This window comes from Beta vulgaris, chromosome 7 (assembly GCF_026745355.1).
Source record: "Beta vulgaris subsp. vulgaris cultivar EL10 chromosome 7, EL10.2, whole genome shotgun sequence".
NCBI classification, from domain to species: domain Eukaryota; kingdom Viridiplantae; phylum Streptophyta; class Magnoliopsida; order Caryophyllales; family Amaranthaceae; genus Beta; species Beta vulgaris.
Genome location: NC_079208.1, coordinates 7,138,522 through 7,159,433, shown reverse-complemented (window position 1 = coordinate 7,159,433; position 20,912 = coordinate 7,138,522). Strand labels below are relative to the sequence as shown.

The window sequence follows — 20,912 nt, the reverse complement described above, 5'->3', positions numbered from 1 at the left end:
TCAACATAAAAAAAAAAATTCAAATCAGATGAAAAAATTTCAGATGAACTAAACATAACCCAAGACTCAGCATAATTCTCAAAACAACCGGGAACTATCACGGTGGGGTTTTTGGAAATGATAGTGAATTAGTGATATGGTGGTGCCGCCTCATCCTTAGAATCTGGGTAGTGAAAGTTGAATTGGATACGTCAACGAGGTTCTTACATATTGTCCAATCTAAGTTCATGCATCTCTTAAATTGCCTACCTCATATTTTTCGATAAAACAAAATAAATTCCAAATCATGTGCTCCTTCATTAGTTTTTAATCACATATCACAATGTTTTAAAATTTTGATAAGATGAATAATTTTAATGCCCTTTCATAATAACATATACAAATTATTAAAAGAGACGATCCAATTTTAATATAAAAGTAGACCTAATCACCAAATGGATTAAACTAGTCACTGAAAGAAATCAAACTAGTCATTTAAAGAAATCAAACTAGTCACTATTGGGCTAAATATGTTTTTAATATAGGATTTGTCATTACCTAATTTTAATTTAAAAATAGACGGTCTCTTACAAGACTAATAACTCAATAACATAAATGCAACCTACTCTTAAACTCCCCAATCCTTTTGATGAGAATCGAACTTTTAATCTGTAGATAGAAGGTTGAAGTGCTTAACATTCTTCCACTTTCACTTTCACTTCTTATTCTCATCACATATCTTTGTATATGATTTCGGTACCTGAACTGTTAAATATCGTCCCAAAATTATTTAAAATTATCGCGGTTTCACCAAACATTTCCAACTTTACCCTTCCTTTTTTTTCTTTTCCCAAACCACCGCCTCCTGCCACAACCAGCCCATCATCACCCTGCCCCACCGCCACCTCGTCAACCACCCATATTTCGAAAACTTTTTGAGGCCATGGGTCGAACGTCTAGCCAGGAAGTTTGACCCATGGCCCGAACGTCTGGCCTGGTCTTCGACCCTTATTCCCAACTAAAGTCATTTTGTTGTACGGCGTGGGTGGTGGCAAGTGGTGGTGAGTGTTGGTAGGTGGTGGCGAGGGTGGCGAGTGGTTGAAAGGGTACCCATTAAGACAACATAAGCAAACAAAAAAAGGACACATGTGGTTCCTAATATCATGTGAAACAAATATTTCATTCGTTTTTTAATGATTGTACCATTTTTTATTAAAGGGCTTATAGTTTTATCTAAAATACTTGATATGTTTGTCAATGTGCAACTTTGAATCATGAATATATTTTTCTTATGAATACATAAAAAAAAATCAAAATAAAGAATATGAACAGTGTCAAAAGTCAATATGGTAAGACCTTTAAAATGGAGTTAGTATGTGAGAAGAAAACACTATCAAAAATCAGTATGTAGTGATTGATGCAGCCTCCGTCCTTAAAAGTTAAAATGTAGTGATTAAACGACAAAGAATACTAAATCTGTATTTCAAATATAGTATTAAAACATTTAGGCAACAATTATATGCAACCACATCTCACCCATTTCAAGCATTGTTGTGGCCCTAATTCATCTCTTACATGACATTTTTTCAAAACAATGAACATAAGGGTTGCAAGAAGTGTTAATTAATCCCATGATCACTTAGTTCGAGTTTCATAATCCTACCCCCCAAGCTAGAGCTACTTCTTGTATAACTAACAAAATTATTACACTAGATATCAAACTTTGCAATTATATAATGCCATTATGGAGTTATTTGATTTAGTTCATAAAATCTTGTAGATGTGGTGCCAAACTTGAAATCAAATCTCGCCTACATCATAAACACCAAAAAAAAGATAAAAAAAAATAAATGCATTTAATTTGGGCTTGGAAACAATATGATCAATTATAAAAGTAATAATTCTTCCGTTCTAAAATAAATGAAACGCGTATTATTCATAACCATTTCGAAATAAATAAATATTACCCTAGTTGACATTTAGTTTTCTCTATTTTCCTCTTCATTACACGTATTCATCTTTTTATTTCTCTATATCTCTCTTCTCCTTAATTCTTGTACTTTCCTTTCCTGTAACTCATTGATTTAAGAACCAAGTTATCCTATCAATATCCCAACAATATATCTTACACCTTTTAAAAGTAGGAGTTCCCAACACTATTCCTTTCAATAGTGTTATGGGTGACAAAAGGTTGAAATTTACTATTCATTTCAAAAACATGTGCTGCTCACATGTTCTCACTCCCATTTCACTGCACGCTTAATTCACGTGCTGCTCCCTTCTCCTTCTCAATCTCGCAGCTCCTCAGTTGGACTCAAATTTCAGTCCACTTCTAATTTCTAATTTCCAATTTCAGTAATCTCAGTTGCTCTCAAAAAATATCATCAATCATCATCGTCATCAATTAACCTGATTTGCAAATAGTTATTTCGGAAATTAGAGCTGATTTTAGAAATTAGCTTAGGTATTCAATCATCAAGCATGCAGTCATCATTAGAAATTAGCGGTGAGGAATTCAATTCAATCCACATCATCAACAAATCAACAAATCAACATCAACAATCATCAACAAATCAACAAAATTGACAAACTTAATCAATTGAATTCGGAATTCAGGAATTCAAGATGCAAATCACACCAAAATTGCGTCGCATCGAACTCAAAGGCTCAAGCTTGAGTCCAGTGCGAGTTCCGTCTCAATTGATGCTTACTAATGGATTTCGGATGTGGCTCAACTCTCGGATTTGGAGGTTGGTCGTTTGATTCCAATTTTTCCTACTGATTTTGGTTTGGATGGTTTTGGTTTGAGTGGAAAGATTGGTTTGAATTCTTGAATTTTAATTTGCTGGTTGAATTACTATGATTGGGGTTTGGGTGGGAAGTCTGCTTTGAATTCATGAGCTTGAGTTAATTGTATCCTTCCATTTAATAATCCATTTTATTAAATTAACATTTAAACAGATTATTAGCATGAAGAATTAAGGGAATCGCACTTTATATTGCTTTATAATCATGATTTTCTATTGGGTTGGGGAGGTGGCACAGAAGGATTACTTTTCAACTATATAGTTTCTTTACTTGTGTTCTAACTAGCTTCCAACTAGGAGAAAGAGGATTAGTTCCTTGTTTTGAGGGTGAGGCCATACCAGACGAGAAGTTCACAGTACAATAATTTCTATATTTTATTCAATATATTTTGTCATGGCTCAAATTTTGCTCTTCTCAGCCTAGGGTTTAATCTTCTTTGCTACATATTTCTCTACTATAAATACTTTTTTAAAGATCAAACTGCCTCTTGGTCTTTGCCTTCTTCCCCACATTGAATTATAACTGAAAGTGGTAGGTTATCAATCTGGCTTCTCTATTTACTGGCAACATTCCGTGGTTAAGCATTATAATTGCTTCTAATCATGTATCATCTGATCATCAAGCACACAAACAAATAGAACTTGGCACAAATGAATTATTGGATGTTGGATATTCTTGGACAAAAGATCTGATGTGTTTGCAAACTCCCAACCTTTATTAGTTTGCTTTAAAACTTACAAGAATCAAGTACATAAGTAAATGTGGGTTGCTTGGATCAAACTTACTAATATTAAACTTCTATAAGCTGTGTTTTTTGATTTGTATCATTTTAGCAAGCACATGAGTAAATGTGGGTTGCTTGGATGAAACTTTCTAATATTAAAATTCTATACGTTGTGTTCTTTGATTTGTATCATTTTAAAGAAGAAATTAAAGTGGAATTTTGGTTTGTATTGTAGTTGCTGTTTTGTGTTTGAGGGTGTGCTTTTGTTCAGAACAATTACCTTGAGGAATTGAATTCTATAGGTTTCATAGCAGCCTCTTTAATGCAAGTTTCTCTGCTTCCCCCCCCCCCCCCCCGAACTTGAAATTCCATTTTAAAGTGGTCGGTTATTGTCTTGGCTTCTCTTCAGCATTGTAATTACTTCTAATCAGCTATCATTCCTCATAAAGCATACAAATAACACAGTCAGATCTAATGTATTTGCAAAGTATCAAACTTTATTAGTTCCTTTAAAAGGCTACACGAATCAAACCACAAATAAATGTTTGTTAGTGGGATCATACTTACTAATATTCAATTTTTAAAAATGTTTGTTGGTGGGATCACACTTGGTAATATTCAACTTCTACAAACTGTTTGGAAAAAAATTCACCATTTTTAAAAAGGAAAACAAAGGTTAGGATTTTGTTTGTATTGTAGTAAATTTGAGGGTGCTCTTTTCTCCAGAGAATTTAGGTTATAGATCTAAATTATTTACGTTTCGTAACAGCTTTTCAGATGCAAGTTTAGTTCTTTTTACGTTGTAGAACTAAATTAATTAGCTTTTTAAAAGGTTAGGATCATACTTCTGATCAGTTCTATAGTATGCTTGGTTTTTTTTCGCCGTTGTAGTAAGCTCTTGATTTCCCACATTGTAATCTTGCTGGTTTGATTGTGATTGTAGGGCGCTTTTGATCAGTTCTATAGTATGCTTGTTTCTTTTCCCCGTTGTAGTAGACTCTTGGCTTTCCACATTGTAATCTTGCTGGTTTGATTGTGATTGTAGGTTTTCTTATATTCACATACACTGGTGGCCAAATTGTCAAGCAGGTCTGGTAATTGTTTCGCCGCGTATGCACTATTGTTTTCTTGCAAACAAGGTTTGGTTATTTGTTAACTGTCTCCTGTTAGGCCTCTCCTTGTGAAGTGTATGTGTTGATATGGTGCCTGTGATCAGTACTTGTATGTGTTGATATGGTGCCTGTGACCAGTAGCCTTCATATGCACTGGTTTCATTTATCATGGTAGACTTGAAGAGCTTATGACCAGTACTTGTGCTTGCTAATCAAGAGAAAATGCTAGATTTTGCTTACTAAGAGGACACTCAGATTTACTCTAACGATGTGTCGATGTGTTTAGTCATAGAGACATGTCCGCCATACCAAATCTTGGCATGAAAACTCTTCCATAAACATGTGCTTATATCCGTATACGCAAAGGGTCTAGGATGTAACGCCATTCCTTAGAGGGTATGGCTATTTTCTATGCACATTGTTAGTCGTAAATTCTTTTTCCTTGTTTTGACAGGTTTAAAGTATGTCGCTTAGCTCAATGCGCATTCCATTCCAGCCTCTCCTAAGGCAGATTACTGAGTGCCTGAGCTTCCAAGTCCCTGCCTATGGTGTTCTCGACTTAGCTAAGCATAATGCTTGCGTAGCTGTGAGGACAGAGTGTGGTCCAATTACTTACGTGTATTCTGGTGGGGAGGCTGCGAGCTTAGATGAATCATGTGACAAGGCTGCTGAACAAGCTGTTTGTGACCTCATTAGGAAATTCGGTATTCATGTTGAGGACTTTACAGCTGGAAAGAAACGCATGTTTGATAGATGTGGTCACCTCTATAGGCTTAAGAGAGTAGAACTAGAAGGCGTTGGGAGAGGGCTTCCATCAGGGATGCCTTCTGAAGTTGAAAACCTTGATGTTTCCCGTTCTGTTAACCACGTCACACTTGACTACATGAGTATCTTGCCTATGGTGGTTAAGCACACACAGGCTTTGGTAACTCCATTAGAAAACATATGCTTCAATGGTTCTAATCACACTTCCTGGCTGACAATTACATGTCCTCACAATATACATGGGATGGCATGTATCTTTGGTGATGCTTGTGCTTCATTGGATGCCGCTAAACAAAGTGCCGCAAAGAAGGCAATCACTTTCTTGATGCACAAATATAACTTTACCATTATTGACGCTAATTACAAAGCTGCAGACTTTGCGGCTATTCTTTGCGCTCTTGAAAGAGAAAGCTACCTAACCACTAAAGAGCGTGTGCTTAGCATTCAAGAACTATACAACCTAGCCCTCTGGTTGTGGCTCAGGATTGCTTGACTCCGCGTGGGAAACAGTTCCAAATACCTACAATGGTATCGCCTCCTTTCCCACCTAAGAAGCGTAGAGCCAGGCCATCGTTCGGAAGTGTGGCGAGTTCTAGCAAAGACTCTGCAGTTCTCTTTTGTCAATTCCTTCTGAGCTTGAAACTGTGTTTAAGCGGGCCAAGCGAAGCGGATGCTGAGTAGCTTAGCTGTCAGGTTGCTAGGATTAGGTTGCAATAGGTGTCTGTTCTTGCTCTTTTGTATCTAGCAAAGCAGTTCATGTTTTTTTGCTGCATGCTTTGAAAGGTGTTTAGATTAATAGGTTCTTCTACCTACACTAGCCATAGTTCTTCTAATAAGGTTGTGTACTATCTTGAAATATGTACGGTTGCTCTCGTAGCTTACATGGGGTGTAATGGATTTTGCACGCTTTTATGTGCTTAATGAAATATTGGCTATATCTTTTGTTGTTTACTACATTGTTTCTTCTCTTTTCAGTGCCAGTAATCTGCATACTGCTCAGTTTGTTTACTTAACTATTTAGCCTCTATTTGACTTCTATTGAACTTGATGTCTCATTATGTGCTACAGCTCACTGCTCCTAACACTAGAAAATCCAAATGTGCTAACTGCATCACAGAGCAAAGCTTTTTGCCTCTTGGCTGAAAAGATAGTGGTTTCTAAGGAAGCTTAGCTTATACTTTGCAAAATTAAAGTCGTTTTGCAGGCATCTTTTCAATGTGATTGTCTTTAAACGGTTCAATATTCAAGGGAGATGCACTCAATATAGTTTGAACTTGCAAAACTAAGTGTGCAAATATACATATGTAGATGCTTTTTGCTTGTACTCAAAAAACTGCGCTTCTATTTAGGATTTGGCTATTTTGACTGGTGTGTTTGTGTACATGATTAAGTCAGGTTACAATTGGTGGCTTTGCAAAAATGGAACCCGTACTGTTTATTTATATTCTACATTTCCATTTTCATGTTTATGGTTTTAAAATGACGCGAATTCTCTATGATATTTCACAGATGCAGGAATACTTGCTGCTGTTTTGAAGATGCTGCAACTTTTCAATACCATATCCAATTTGCTGTAGCCACCTCTAGCAGCTATTACTATGGGTATTCCTACAAGACTCTCTTTTAAAGATTATGTTTTGAATGGTTAGCCATGTATGAAATCTGTGAATGTGACAAGTGGTTGGGTGGCTAATGGATATTACTGTGCTTGTGCTATCCATTTAAGTATCTTCTACGGGCAACGAGGGCGCTTAAATTAGAGTTATACACTCCCTGCAGTTCTAAAGTCGCACTAGATTAGTCAGCCTAGGCTGAGCCACCTAGCTATTCTAGAACAAGTTCCTGTTCTGTCTAATGCGCATTCTCTAACACAAACACCTGTTCTTTGTTACACAATCTATCTATCAATTCTTGGATGTTTGTTTGTATATTTAATAAAACCATTTTGACAGATCATCCGAAGGTTCGTGGTCCTTATATTAGTAAGCGCATGCGCATGTTACAAGAAAACGGGAGCGAGGGCAGACCCGAGGGTTTGCTCAGCTCATCCATTGATACTAGGCAGTATAGCAGTGCTCGCATGTTAGCCACCACATCTGAACCTGTGCCACCACCCAAACAACCTAGGGCTAAACGACAAAAAAAACAAAAGAAAGTAAAATCAATACTACTCACCTTTTATTTCAAGGTTCTATTTAATATACATTTGTGGATAAGTAACTAATAGGTATTTCCGGGTGAACCAGTTGGAGCTGCTATTAGCGTTGGCCAGGATATGCCAACAGCAGCACTAACTTTGCCTCCAGTAGACTGTTGTCCTAAATGTTCTGCAGTTAGATTAGTTTTTAACCTCCTGGATTTTGTTGTTCTGATGGTGAAGTTGAAATTGCATCCAATTCGTTCCCATCAGAACTCATTAGGCTCTTCACTTCACAGATGATGATGCTGTGCACTTCAGAACATATGCACGCCTTTATAATAATCTATTCTGCTTTCAGCTCTCTTGGTGGTAATTTTGATTCATGTACTCAAAAAGGCATTTACGTGTTCAAGTTGCATAGCCAAATCTACCACTTCATACCTAACTTATTGCCTACTGACCATAACCCACAATACTTACAACTCTATTTCTATGATGCTCAACATGAATCAGAAAACCGTTTGAATTTGTTTCCTGAATTGAGGCCTGATGTGATAGCTATTCTGATGAAAATCATGCAACAAAACCCCTATGCAAAATTTTTTAGATCTCTCCGTGAGCTTTATGTTGTTGAGGATACAGAAATACGCTTAAACAAAGACCCAGTGCTTTACCAGCGTGTTTACAATGCTCCAACTGCTGAAGAGGTTGCCGTAATATGGGCTGAGGATTCTGCAACCAGTTCGACTGGTGGGCCTCATATTATTGTACACGGCAAGGCTGAACGCGAGCATAGGATCATGCACTACTATGGGTGTTACGATCCATTACAGTATCCTCTCCTACGGCCCTACGGTGATTGTGGTTGGCACCACGGTCTTAAAAAAACGAGCAACGGTGGTCGTAAGCAACGTGCCCTTGCTCAGCAGAAAATGGCCACTGCATTAGGCGGGGATGTGCATAGCTTCTTATCCGCTGAGGCTTCTGGTTAGCCTGATTTCTTCGCTCTCATTTAATTCTACTTTTTACACGACTACCTACTAAGGTCAACATTCGATGTCATTTTCCTTTTTGTAGTTGCGGCACAGTTGAAAACAGCTAGAACTCAAATTTCGTGCAGGGCATACTATGCATATGTCCTGCAAATGCGACCTAGGAACTACATTTTGCGAGCGTGCCGTCTGTTTCAACAATTCATTGTTGATATGTATGTGAAGCTTGAAAACACGCGTCTAGATTTCTTTAGGCAAAATCAGGCAACAATCCGGGCAGAGTTGTATCAAGGCATCTTGGATTGCTTTGAAGGGGGCGAGAAGAGTGGAGCAAATGTGGGCCATAGGGTTATCCTTCCGCCTAGCTTTCTTGGTGGACCTCGTGACATGAAGCGCCGTTACTTAAATGCACTGAGCCTGGTGCAACGCTATGGTAAGCCTGACCTTTTTATTACCATGACGTGTAATCCAAACTGGCCTGAAATCAAGGAACACCTTGCTCCAGGTGAGCTTGCTCAGCATCGACCAGATATAGTCGCCCGTGTTTTCCGTGCAAAATTGCTTCAATTGAAAAAAAAAGTTGTAGAAGAAAGTGCATTGGGTGAGGTTGCAGCGTATACGTATGTTGTAGAATTTCAAAAACGCGGTTTGCCGCATGCGCATATGTTGCTAATCATGAAACCATCTTACAAAATAAAAGAATCTAATGCATTTGACAAGTTTATAAGTGCTGAAATTCCTGATGAGAGCAATCCCCACTTGCGAATAATTGTTTTAAGCCACATGATGCATGGACCATGTGGGAAAGCTAACCCCGAATGCCCTTGTATGAAACACAAGAGTAGCCCAGGAACATGCAAGTATGGGTATCCAAAGACATTTCAAGAAGAAACAAGTACACATGAAAACGGTTTCCCCCTTTACAAACGGATAAATGATGGTCAAAAGCCTATCATTCGCAAGTTTGCCATGGATAATAGATGGGTTATACCATATAATCCGTACCTCTCTGCCCTCTTCGATTGTCATTTAAATGTCGAAGTTTGTTCAACAATCCAAGCAGTGAAGTACATATACAAGTATGTTTATAAAGGCCACGACAAAATATCATTCGCTGTGTCTAAACAGAAAGATCCAAAACCAGTTGATGAAATTACACAATTTCAAACTGGCCGGTGGGTTTCGCCATGTGAAGCTGCATGGCGAATTTTTTCATTTGACCTATTTGAAATGTATCCTCCTGTGCTTCCTCTTCAAGTCCATTTGCCAAATGCACAAACAATCCAGTTCAAGCCTGCTGAACAACTTGCTCGTATTGTGGCAAATGATGTGAGATCTCGGACCTCGCTCACTGAGTTTTTCAAAATGAATGCAACTACAGATGGTGCATCACAATTTCTATACTCAGAATTCCCAGAACATTATGTGTGGACTGCTTCTACAAAGACATGGAGTAAGAGAGTGCACAAAAGATTTGTTGTTGGCCGTTTGATATTTGTTGTTCCATCAGAGGGTGAGCGGTACTTCCTACGCCTTCTTCTTGCTCATGTACGTGGACCTACATCATTTGATGATCTGCGAACTGTCAATGGCTACTTATGTGCAACGTTCCAAGAAGCAGCATTGAAATTAGGGCTGCTTGAAGAAGATGATTCCATTGTAAAATGCATGGAAGAAGCATCTGGTGTTGAAAGGCCTAGCGCATTGCGGCGTTTGTTCATGACAATCTTAATCTTTTGTAAGCCTACCAACCCTCGAGCCTTGTGGGACCAGTTCTATGAAAACCTTTCTGAAGACTTTGCACGCAAGTTCCTAAAGAAAAAGCAAAGGTTGCACAGCTCACTATAAAAGCAATTGAACGCCTCCTTGAGGATATGGGGAAAACTTTAGAAGAATTTGATCTTCATGATTTGAAGGGAATTGAGAGCGATGAAATCAGAAGAACTAAGGATATTATTGATGCACTTGATGCACCAATACCAGATGAGTACAGAGAAGCGCGCGCACATTTGAACTGCAAACAACAAGAAGCATTTGATTCTATTATCAATCACGTTCAAACAGGAAAACCTGCCGCCTTCTTTGTAGATGGTCCAGGAGGAACAGGGAAAAGTACTTGTATCAAGCACTCTATGCAGAGGTGCGCTTGATGAATAAAATTGTTCTACCTGTAGCAACATCGGGCATTGCTGCAGCAAACATAGTCACTGGTCGAACTGCTCATTCTCGATTTAAAATACCTCTTGATCACACTGTCTCAAAGGCGTGCAACGTGTCTAAGCAAAGCGGCTCGCAGCACTTTTAAAAGAAGCTGGCTTGATTATTTGGGATGAGTCTTCAATGGCTCGGAAGGAAAACATAGAATCGCTGGACCTACTGTTGCGAGACTTATGCGACCCCGATGTTGTATTTGGAGGCAAAGTTGTTGTCTTTGGCGGTGATTTCCGCCAAGTTTTACCAGTTGTGCCGCACAGAATCAGAATGAAGCTGTAGAAGCTAGCCTCGTGTCATCTACCCTGTGGCCCACATTTACGCGCTACAGCCTTACTGAAAATATGCGCGCTCGAGAAGACCAACAATTCTCTGACTTCTTACTTAATCTTGGCAATGGGTGCCTGCAAACTCTGAAGTGGAGTTCGTTGAAGTACCACCACAGATTGTATTGGCTACTGATCCAAATGGCAATTCTGTAAATGATCTTGTGGAAAATGTTTTCCCAGAGATCAGTGTAGGCCCGTTTTCTAACGATTTCTTTACAGATCGAGCAATTTTAACACCTATGAATGAAGATGTTGATGGGCTAAACAATGATTTAATTGCGAGATTCCCTGGAGAGGCAGTTATCTACAAGAGTTTCGATATGATCCTTGATGATTCCTGCAACATGTATCCATCAGAATTCTTGAATACCCTTTGTCCAGGCGGTATGAGCCCGCATGAATTAGTCTTGAAAGAAAAGCCCAGTTATTCTGCTCCGTAACCTTGCTCCTGCTGCTGGCCTATGCAATGGTACACGGCTGGTTTGTAAACGCTTTTTGCCTAACATCATTGAATGCGTCATCATTACTGGTCACCACAAAGGAGATACTGTGTTTCTGCCCGCATCAATCTCAGGCCATCTATTTCAGCCAACTACCCTTTCCAGTTCCAAAGGAAACAATTTCCCATTAAGCTTAGTTTTGCAATGACTATTAACAAGTCACAGGGACAGACCCTGAATCAGGTCGGCTTGTACCTACATCGACCTTGTTTTTCGCACGGGCAGCTGTATGTAGGCTTGTCTCGTGCACGTAAATCCAGTAAAGTAAAAGTCCTGTCCAGCTCATCTACACAGGAACAACCTCACAGTGTTAAGAATGTTATCTCTTTTAAGGTGTTAGCAAAAGCGGGCATTATATAATGGTATCTCGCTAATGGTCAGTGCCACTTTGCTGCATTTAAATAATCTGGCCTTTGTACGTTTCACAACACTTTTACTAATGCTTGGCTATGGCCTGTATTGCAGGGTGCTTTACGTCTAAACTTAATACGAGTATGATCCTATGAAAAAACTAGGTACAGGCTAACTTGCATTGCAAAACTAATTAGGTGAGCTCGCTTATTTGACTTCTCTTTATAGCAGCTTGATCGAAGCATTAGATTGATGCTTGTGCACTAATTATGTTGCGGTGCACTTTGTAGGTCCCGCTGTGATTTCTACCGACTTACTATTTCAGCTGACATTTGGTAGGCACGTAACAATTCAACACCTGAGGTAACTACTGTGACTAATATTCACTTTTAAATTTAATAGCGTTTACTAGAGCATGAGCCTAAATTACCTGATTCCTCTGTTTCTATCCTGGTCAGCTATGTTTCTCACCAACCTATTGCAGTTTGCGCGTGCAAAACTCACTGCCATTTTGAGTCGACGCACTCTCCAGATGAACTTCACCATCGCTAGCTTTCAACGCTTGTGCATGTGCACTTTCACTACTTCCTTCCAATCTTAGATGTATCTTGAAACGCACTTAATACTGTCTGCTAGAACATCCAGTAGCTCGGTGTATTTTGAAATAATAAACTACCATTCAACTTTGAGATTTGCAACTTTTAAACTTCAAAAAGAGACTTCAATTGCAAATATACATTTGCTGCTAATTTTTTTTTGCAGGCCATCAATTGAAGAAGAGTCAACTATGTCCAGATGCACCATGAACACATATTACTTTTCAGTTTTTACATGCGTGCTCTGCTCATTACAAGTAATACTGCTAATTATGTACTCCATTGCATCTAAGACGTTCCTACAAGCTTTCCTAATATCCCCTTTTCTACTGCTCCCCCTCGCCCTGTAATTATTTTGCACTTGCTATACAGATAACCATAAGATGTGCCGTGGTGTGCCCTCGAGCACAGGTGTAAGATAACTAGCATTTCGATATCTCCTGTGTTAAATTTATTTCCAGGTCGTTTGCACTTACTCATATTAACAAACATGCTTACATTGAATTACGCCATCAGACATGCAAAGATGTACTTGTGCCTCAAGCCTTGGCATAATACATACAGACATTTACTCTATTGGTTGCACTGCTCTAAACCAAGTATGTCAGTTTGCTGTGCTCATCTCCTTTCAAGCATTTGTCTATATGAAAATGCATGTGTTAAATCTAATTTATTTCAGCGTCTTTTGTGTGTTACAGGATTTTTCGCAAAAATTACGCATACCATGCTCGGAGCTACGCTGCAGCAGGCCAGTTAATCGATAGTATAAATGGATGCTAATAGTGAGCTTCTTGCACCTAAACTTCTCCCTTTAGTTCGCGTTATCCATGATTAATCTATACTCAATTATTTGCAATGGTTCCTTGCCCCTTGGTGTGTCTTATTCAATTGTTTTGCTGTGTGTGTTTTAAAACGACCATTCTACATGGCATACTAATTAATTCTTCTTAATCTACTTACAACTGGATAATATGCTAACTTAGTAAGACAAAGAGCTTTTTATCTACCAACATGTTCAATATGTTGTCTTTAAAAGGCAAAAGAGTTTAAAACTAACTACATGTTCAGACTTCTTAAAGCCTACAAGCCACTAAGTCATATGTGTGCAGATGCAAAGTAGCTAAAACAAATTTGAGAGCCAACTGGACTAAATTTTAAACGCTACCCAGGGAATTCTTCCTTCAGTAGCTAAAATTAACACACCAACTTAGTTAGTTTTAAACAACCATTTGCTTTCTAAAAGTAACTTAAATAGTGTCCACTTTAGTCTGAGGAAGTGTAGACTTTTACCACTGTACGCAAGCATGTTCCAGATCTCCTCCATTTAAAATATAAATGTAAAGCTAAAATGTGGTCCTCAATTCAGCTTGAATAATTAATATTATTATGTTGTACTATCGTTCTAATTAAGTTGCCTTCTCTAACACACTAAAGTACAACAACTTCCTGAAATTGTAAACCACACCAGTGAAAAGGACACATCATAACCTTGTATGACTGATAGAAAGAGTTTTTTTTAAAAAAAAAGTGCTGCCTACACACTCTATATTAACCAAATCCTTTCCAAAAGGACACTGAAACATCATTCACTTTTACACCTCACATGATTGCTCTACTTTTTCTCTACCTCACTACTTTCCACGTACAAAAGCAGCAAACTACAATAACTCACTATAAAGCTAATTAGCTCCCACAGTTCCACCACTCTCCTTCTGATCAAATTTAGTTTCATCCACCAACTCAAGGTAAGTTTACTTTCAAATGGCTTTGGCTTAACTTCAAACAATAATACTAGCCACATTGAATGCTCTTTTCCTGCTTTTATTCATTCTTTGTCTTATTTAGCCTGTGCATTTAAAGCTTCCATCTTATATTCTCCAATTATTAGCATTTATAGTTACAATTTTCTTCAGTGTGGCTATCTTTATCAAGAAAAACTGCTTCCAAATGCTGTTAAGAATTAGTTCCACCTACATAAGATCTGTCTATGCTTTTACAAAAAAAAAAAAACATTTCAAAAACTCCACTAACTAGATTCTGTAGCTTCTTCCAAAATATATCTAAGAGCTAAAATTAGCTACTATATCTTCCCACACTGATTAGCTTCTCTAAAAGCATAAATTAACTCTAACAAAAGTATAGCATGCAAAACCTTTTTACAAAAAAAACATCTTCCTCATTTACCTTCCAATAAAAGAAAATCATTGTTTACTCGAAAATAAATAGTCATGATCCGCTAAGAATCTAAACTTTTGCTAGCACAATACACTAGGAACTGTCCAAAAAATCGAAATAGTAACTGAGTGTCAAGTAGTAAAGCGAAATAAACTTAGTTGCGTATTCTTGTAATCATAATTAACATACTTGGGCAGCTAACTCTTCAATGTATTTTCTAGCATGTCAGGGTACCTAAAACTAGACTCAGTTGTTCTATATTGTCACTATGTGCAATGCATCAAGGTGTGTCTCTAAACTAGACGGCATTGCTTGCAATCTATCCAGGATACGACTTCCTTTAGCTTGAATTAGAACTATATATTGCCTTGAACCTCGATAAAAATGCATGAACTTAGTCTGTATCTTTAGAATCCACAATATTCGTTCTGTCTAACACATTTGTGCAAAACTTTGTTTGTAGCATGAAACCCGAAAAAACTTACCTTGATAAGTTAACTCCCGCAACAAAAGCATACAAGGTCAGAGTCAAGCTAAAAGAAAAATCACGTACATTGGTTTCGCCTCAAAAAAAGACTCGGTACCAACAACTCCTCTTTGAGGATGAGAAGGTTGTTAGCTTTGTATATGTTCTATTTCCTTATGTCTACCACTCTACCTAGCAGTCATATATTTTGCTTTTTTAATTTCTCTAGCAATAAGTTCTAACATTGTACTGCTCTGTGTTTATTACCATATCCCTAACTGTGTGTCTACGCTAACTACTTTCCACACCGCTGATTTAAATGGTAGGGCAATAAAATGCGTGGCGCGCTGTTTGAAAATCAGATTGAGGAATATGAATCTGTCTTTAAGAGCAACCACGAGTATGAGATTGCAAATGCACCTTTAAAAGCAGTGTTGGGCCGCTATGCCACTCGAGAAGATGACTGCCAAATGAGTTTTGGCGGACAGGCCATGATTCAAGACTTAGACCCTGAGGCAGAGCCTGTGGAGCCTGAATATCAACCGATAGCTACTATCCCTCGCACAGCCGATGCTAATGATCGATATGGTGCGCACCCTTCCTTTTTTAAATTACTTAAGCATTTGCGCTAATCCTAATTGTGTGTCTCTTACTACTTAGATGTGTTGGGCATTGTCTTATTCGTTGAAGATACTCGATCAATAACAACTTCATCTGGTGTTACACATGAAGTGCGCGAGGTCGTCATTACTGACCACAGGTCTAAACTACTGCTTTGCACATTGATATCCTTCAAAAGCATCACACCAACACTAATGAACAAGTTTTTTTCTCCGTGCAGCGCTGAACAACCGTTAACCATTTCTGTGTGGGACGATCTTACAGGGACAGAAGCCAACCTCTTGAAATCATGGGTTGGGCCAGCCCTTGTCGTTGGCTTCACATCTCTCAAACCATCTAGCCACAAAGGTCAGATATTTCATACTATGCAGCCACACCTAGAATAATGCTCAGAACTATCTCAGAACTTTAATATAGCCATTATTCCTGCTTAACGACTTGATCATATATAATGCGTTCCGCTCATATTAACATTCATGTTCTTGAATAAGATGTTTCTGGTGCATCCAAAAAAAATGTATAGATCTTCATATTCCTGATAAACCCAAAGTTGCATTGCCTTAAGTACACATTTATACTAGAACTTGAACTCATACACCTTACTTACAGGTTTTTCTCTTTCAACTACTATGTCAACTTCATTTCACCGCAATCCAGTTGGAGATAGAGCAGATGCACTACGCCAATGGTTTGTCACTTCAATTCATACCATCTCTCATCAATTATATTAACTATTCGATATCTTACACGGCACTATACTTCACTGCAGGTCCAGGGAAAAGCGTGCACTGGTGCTTTCAAGGATGGAACGCATTCAGGAGGTTCGGAATCCAACCGAACAAAATGAAGTCCTCTCGATTGAGTCGATCAAGTTAAAAGAGGTAATCTATATAGCTGTTAGTGCCACGATGTTCTCCATATTTACAAAACGCCTGCAAAATACATAATCATGCTTGTTGAGAATCTTAGTACGTGTGTTACTCATGCAAACAAACCATTTAATTAGCAGTTCAAATTTTTCTTAAACAGGTCGGAAATACGCTGCAGGAAGAAAGGCACTGGATTAAAATCACCATTCCAGAACCCGAGCGCTCGAAAATTGTGACATACATCGGCTGCAACAACTGCGGTAAGAGAACTGAAATGGATGTCGGCTCTTCCTTCGCATGCAAGTTTTGCTCCAAGGAAGGATGCATAGCAGCTCCTAGGTATTCTTTTCATAGGCGCACTACTTTACACACACCACTGAGTTCCACTGTCTTATGCACCTGTACATCTGTCCTTCTACAGAATAACTTTCAAATTTGACGCTACCGATGGCACCGGAGATATGACCTTCACAGCGTTCACCCAAGAATGTGAAATCCTTTTTAGGATGGACGCATCTGAGATCTACGATGAAATTGCTGCTGTAAGTACACAGCCTTATATCATAGTTAGTTGTGTTGTTCAATGATTGCTTACAGCATTGGCTCTAATTGCTCTAATTACAAAGACAAAACTCTACACTTGCCTGCTCACCCACCTCTGCTGCTGTACATACAATGACAATAAAACTCTTAGGTAAAGCAGGAGACACATGTATAAAACTAATTTGACCTCTTCGTAAGACCTTTTAGCAATTGCTTGATCTCAGACACTTTAAACACCTGTTGTATGAATACAAGTCCATCTAACTTATGAACTATCTGCCTATGGTATTCTCAGCATACCTAAGAAGCAACCGAGGTAGGCACAAAAGCTTAACTACGTTTTGAACTTTATCTCCCTCTTTTTTAAAACAAAAAAAAGTAAGATTTCCGGACATAAATGAATCTTAAAAAGTACAATTCCACCTTGTTATAGAAAATTAAACAAACCTGCGCTAAGTATTCTTCCGAGTTTCTACATAATGGTCCCAATCAATTCATGTACTTTGATACAGTTTCCATGTTCAATTTGCTTCCTCTACTTAATTAGAGCAAACCACACTAAATCGTGTTGCATATTCTGATGCAGGGAATATTCGAATTTGAACCAATCGCACACCGGCTTAGCACAAGGCCATTCCTCTTACAAATTGCTCCAGGGACCGCACTTGCTCGGAACAAGATCCTAACTTGGGTTCCAAAGGCTGTTCGCTGGAATTAGCACAGCCCAGTTAACTAATCTGCCCTTTTTGCATAATGTGGGCTTCTGATAGGAACAAAGATCTTTTGTGTTGCTCACTTCAAATCACATTCTTTGTTCCTATACGACACCCCTACTACTTGCTAATCAAGTGGTATGTGTTAAGTTTATTAGGTAATTAGCTTTTGTAGTAAATACTTTTGGGTGCACAAATACTTTGCACAAGCTTTAACATCGACTCATCAGATGTGCTCTTAGTTGCTCTTTTTAGTGTACAAGCACTTGGCATGAACTCTAGCATTAGCGCATGAGATCTGTACTCTTAGCCTGATTACACTAACTTATCAAGTCGCCACTTGAACTTTCTAAAATGCTCCTTTATTTAGTAGTATGTATCTATGTCTATATTATGCCTAAGTGCTCTTTTCCATTGTGTTTACATCAATTCTACTACGAAGCTTAAAAGTTGTCTTACCAATTCCTCATTGTTTCCCTGTCTACACATCTAGCGACATTTACATTAGCCACCTCTTACTCTCTTTTAAAAACTTATCATAGCACACCCTTTTTAAAAAACAAAGTTCAACTAACAAAGCAAGCTAATGTAGGAAGGAAACAACTTAAAACACATTTCTAGAATGCAAACCAGTTATGAGAATATGCTTCCATTCCAAACTTATCTTTGATAGCTTTACAATCGTTAATGTCTACCTTACATTGTTCTAAACACGAGCATTAGTCTTATAGTCTACAAGTTATTACACATTAATGTGTCTAAGATAATTCTAAAAAATCCTTAACATGACAAACATATATTTACACTTTGTTTCATATCATGCGAAAACGGACATCAGGTTCACTTCATCTAACCAACTACAAATACCACTCCAACAAAATGTTACCGGAATAATTACGCCTAAGAACTTCATTAATACTCCCTCCATCCCAATTTATTTGCTACATTTTGCCATTTAAGTGTGTTGCAATTTTTTTACTGCATTTATAACTATTTCTATATATAATACATAAAACAACTGAACTGAACTGAACTAAACTTATTGGAGCTAAACTAAACTAAACTGAACTTATTAGAGCTGAACTAAACTATATTGAACTGAACTAAATTGAACTGAACTAACAGAAAATAAAGTAGGAAAAACGGACCCTAACTCTTTACTTTTCACTATGTATTACTCCCTCTATCCCAAAATATAGTTCTCATTTCTATTTTTTAAGTCAAAGTTTCAAATCTTTAATCAAATATTCTCATTAGTGTATACAAGAAAACATATTAATGTGAAGCCTTGTTGGATCCAGCTCAACGTCTACATTCAAAAAATCAATTTTGTATATTTTGTACTAATACGAAATGGAAAATATAATAAGTCAAAGAGTTTCTCACAAAAAAGGATTTCGTCACCCTGTAATTTTGCAAAAGAGGACAAAATTCTTTTTGTGAGAAACCAACTGGATTGCGGTGAAATGAAGTTGCATAGTAGTTGAAAGAGAAACCCCCTTTTCTATTTACACCATTATAAATACAGTGTTTATCCTTACTGCTATAACAATATCTAACATTATTAAAAATTGCCATAAATGACACCTTCCTCCTAACGTCCAGCTTTAATATCACTCTAACCCATAAGCTTTCACATCAGTCTAACCCTCACCCAACTTTTCCTTTTCCTCTCTTGATCTTCCACACCTTCCTTCTCCTCTCTTCATCTTCTACCCTTTCTTCCGCCATTCTTTTCCGTCGAATTCTCATCTAAAATGTCGCCTCTTTTCTACACTGACCCACTTAAAAAAGCAGCCACTGCTGCCAAAACAGAGGACGAAGCGTATCTTTGCAGGTACCTAGCTCATGCAATATCCGACGGCAGCCCTTACGCGTGGAAATTGTTCTACTCCGCCGAGGCAAGTGAAAGGCTGAGCAAAGAGTCGTGCGAAGCACTGGAGAAGGTGATGCAGGACGCTGAAAGAATATACAGGACTCCCCCCTGTAGGGGTCCTTTACCCCGCCTTGCAAAAACAGCCTCTGCTTCCCAAAAAGCAAAACAAGGTATTAGCATTCGTGATTCATGGAGTGAAAAAGGAAAAAAGAAGAAGACACCGGTTATTGGTAAGGGAAAATCAAAAGTGTTATAAAACCACCCCAAATTGCATACGATGCAATTCAAGACCCAAAATTGCCATGGGAAGACGTATGCATTGCAAATGATACACCAGAGGACTCAAGCAAAATTTCTGATATGTACATTGAAGGTATTGATGGCCAATTTGGGCTTGCAAAGGTATGTAAAAAGAAATTAACTTACAATCCCTTCAATTTCTCTGCCTACATCACTTCTGTTACCGAAGCCAATAATGAGACCTGCGCCTCCTCTGCTAACGAATACCATAATGACGGAGCCTCTTCTGATGACTCCGATGTTCTCTGCTAGACTTGTCGTCAAGACATATGATGAAGCTTAGGTATGCGTCTAATCCCATATAGCAAGAACATATGTACATGCTATAAATGATGTTTAGTGTGCAAGAGGATTTCCATGTTTATGACATATGTGAATGGTAAATAAACTTACACAAAATATTAAAGAAATAGAACTTTGTCAACATAATAAAATCTAACATTTTGACTTCAACCACATAATCCAATTCTAATGAGATATTAAAACTTATGTTTCATCATATAACAGTTAGCTTTGTTTAGTTGTTTTACTTAAAGAATGCAAGCATTGATAACACAAGATTAGTTACTTATTGAGTTGATTTATTATAAAAGAAGATGTTCCTCATTTAGTAATATTGTTAGATACACTCAAGAGTTACCAGGTGTTCCTGCTTTATAGCCAGGACGCCTGACTTATGAGAAAGAAATTCGTTTCGAGGAAAGTATGGAATTGTTTTGTGTTGCTTTTAGGAGAGCAACAATTAACTTATAGTTTCCAATGTGATGTTACTATGAGAATAACAGGGCTTACTGTAAATTCAAAATTCGACACTATAGATTAAATGAACATGTTACATGTAA

The 20,912-nt window shown here is 38.0% G+C and overlaps 2 protein-coding genes and 1 long non-coding RNA gene across 3 annotated transcripts; all 3 read left to right on the top strand.

Annotated features, from left to right (window-relative positions):
• Positions 1-5,913: 5,913 nt before the first annotated feature.
• Positions 5,914-10,368, top strand: LOC104899608 (uncharacterized). Its single transcript, XM_057390707.1, has 7 exons — positions 5,914-6,065; positions 6,457-6,541; positions 6,966-7,032; positions 7,341-7,492; positions 7,616-7,720; positions 7,825-8,515; positions 8,606-10,368. Exons 1-7 carry the CDS (start codon positions 5,914-5,916, stop codon positions 10,366-10,368), a joined length of 3,015 nt encoding a protein of 1,004 aa, XP_057246690.1.
• A 5,618-nt stretch (positions 10,369-15,986) lies between these two features.
• LOC109135524 (uncharacterized) lies at positions 15,987-16,637 on the top strand. The gene is made up of 3 exons (XR_008967100.1): positions 15,987-16,117; positions 16,379-16,457; positions 16,539-16,637. It is a non-coding gene; the product is annotated as an uncharacterized LOC109135524 (long non-coding RNA).
• A 174-nt stretch (positions 16,638-16,811) lies between these two features.
• Positions 16,812-18,199, top strand: LOC125499583 (uncharacterized). The gene is made up of 3 exons (XM_048648548.2): positions 16,812-16,977; positions 17,060-17,180; positions 17,768-18,199. The coding sequence occupies exons 1-3, from the start codon at positions 16,913-16,915 to the stop codon at positions 17,897-17,899; spliced, it is 318 nt and encodes a 105-aa protein (XP_048504505.2). The 5' UTR covers positions 16,812-16,912; the 3' UTR covers positions 17,900-18,199.
• Positions 18,200-20,912: the final 2,713 nt, after the last annotated feature.

Coding starts and splice junctions, on each gene's coding strand:
- LOC104899608 (XM_057390707.1), top strand. CDS start 5,914: ATGGTATCGCCTCCTTTCCCACCTAAGAAGCGTAGAGCCAGGCCATCG. Junction 6,542..6,965: donor TCTTGGCTGAAAAGATAGTG/GTTTCTAAGGAA, acceptor AATTTGCTGTAG/CCACCTCTAGCAGCTATTAC. Junction 8,516..8,605: donor CTTATCCGCTGAGGCTTCTG/GTTAGCCTGATT, acceptor TCCTTTTTGTAG/TTGCGGCACAGTTGAAAACA.
- LOC125499583 (XM_048648548.2), top strand. CDS start 16,913: ATGGATGTCGGCTCTTCCTTCGCATGCAAGTTTTGCTCCAAGGAAGGA. Junction 16,978..17,059: donor GGATGCATAGCAGCTCCTAG/GTATTCTTTTCA, acceptor GTCCTTCTACAG/AATAACTTTCAAATTTGACG. Junction 17,181..17,767: donor TCTACGATGAAATTGCTGCT/GTAAGTACACAG, acceptor ATTCTGATGCAG/GGAATATTCGAATTTGAACC.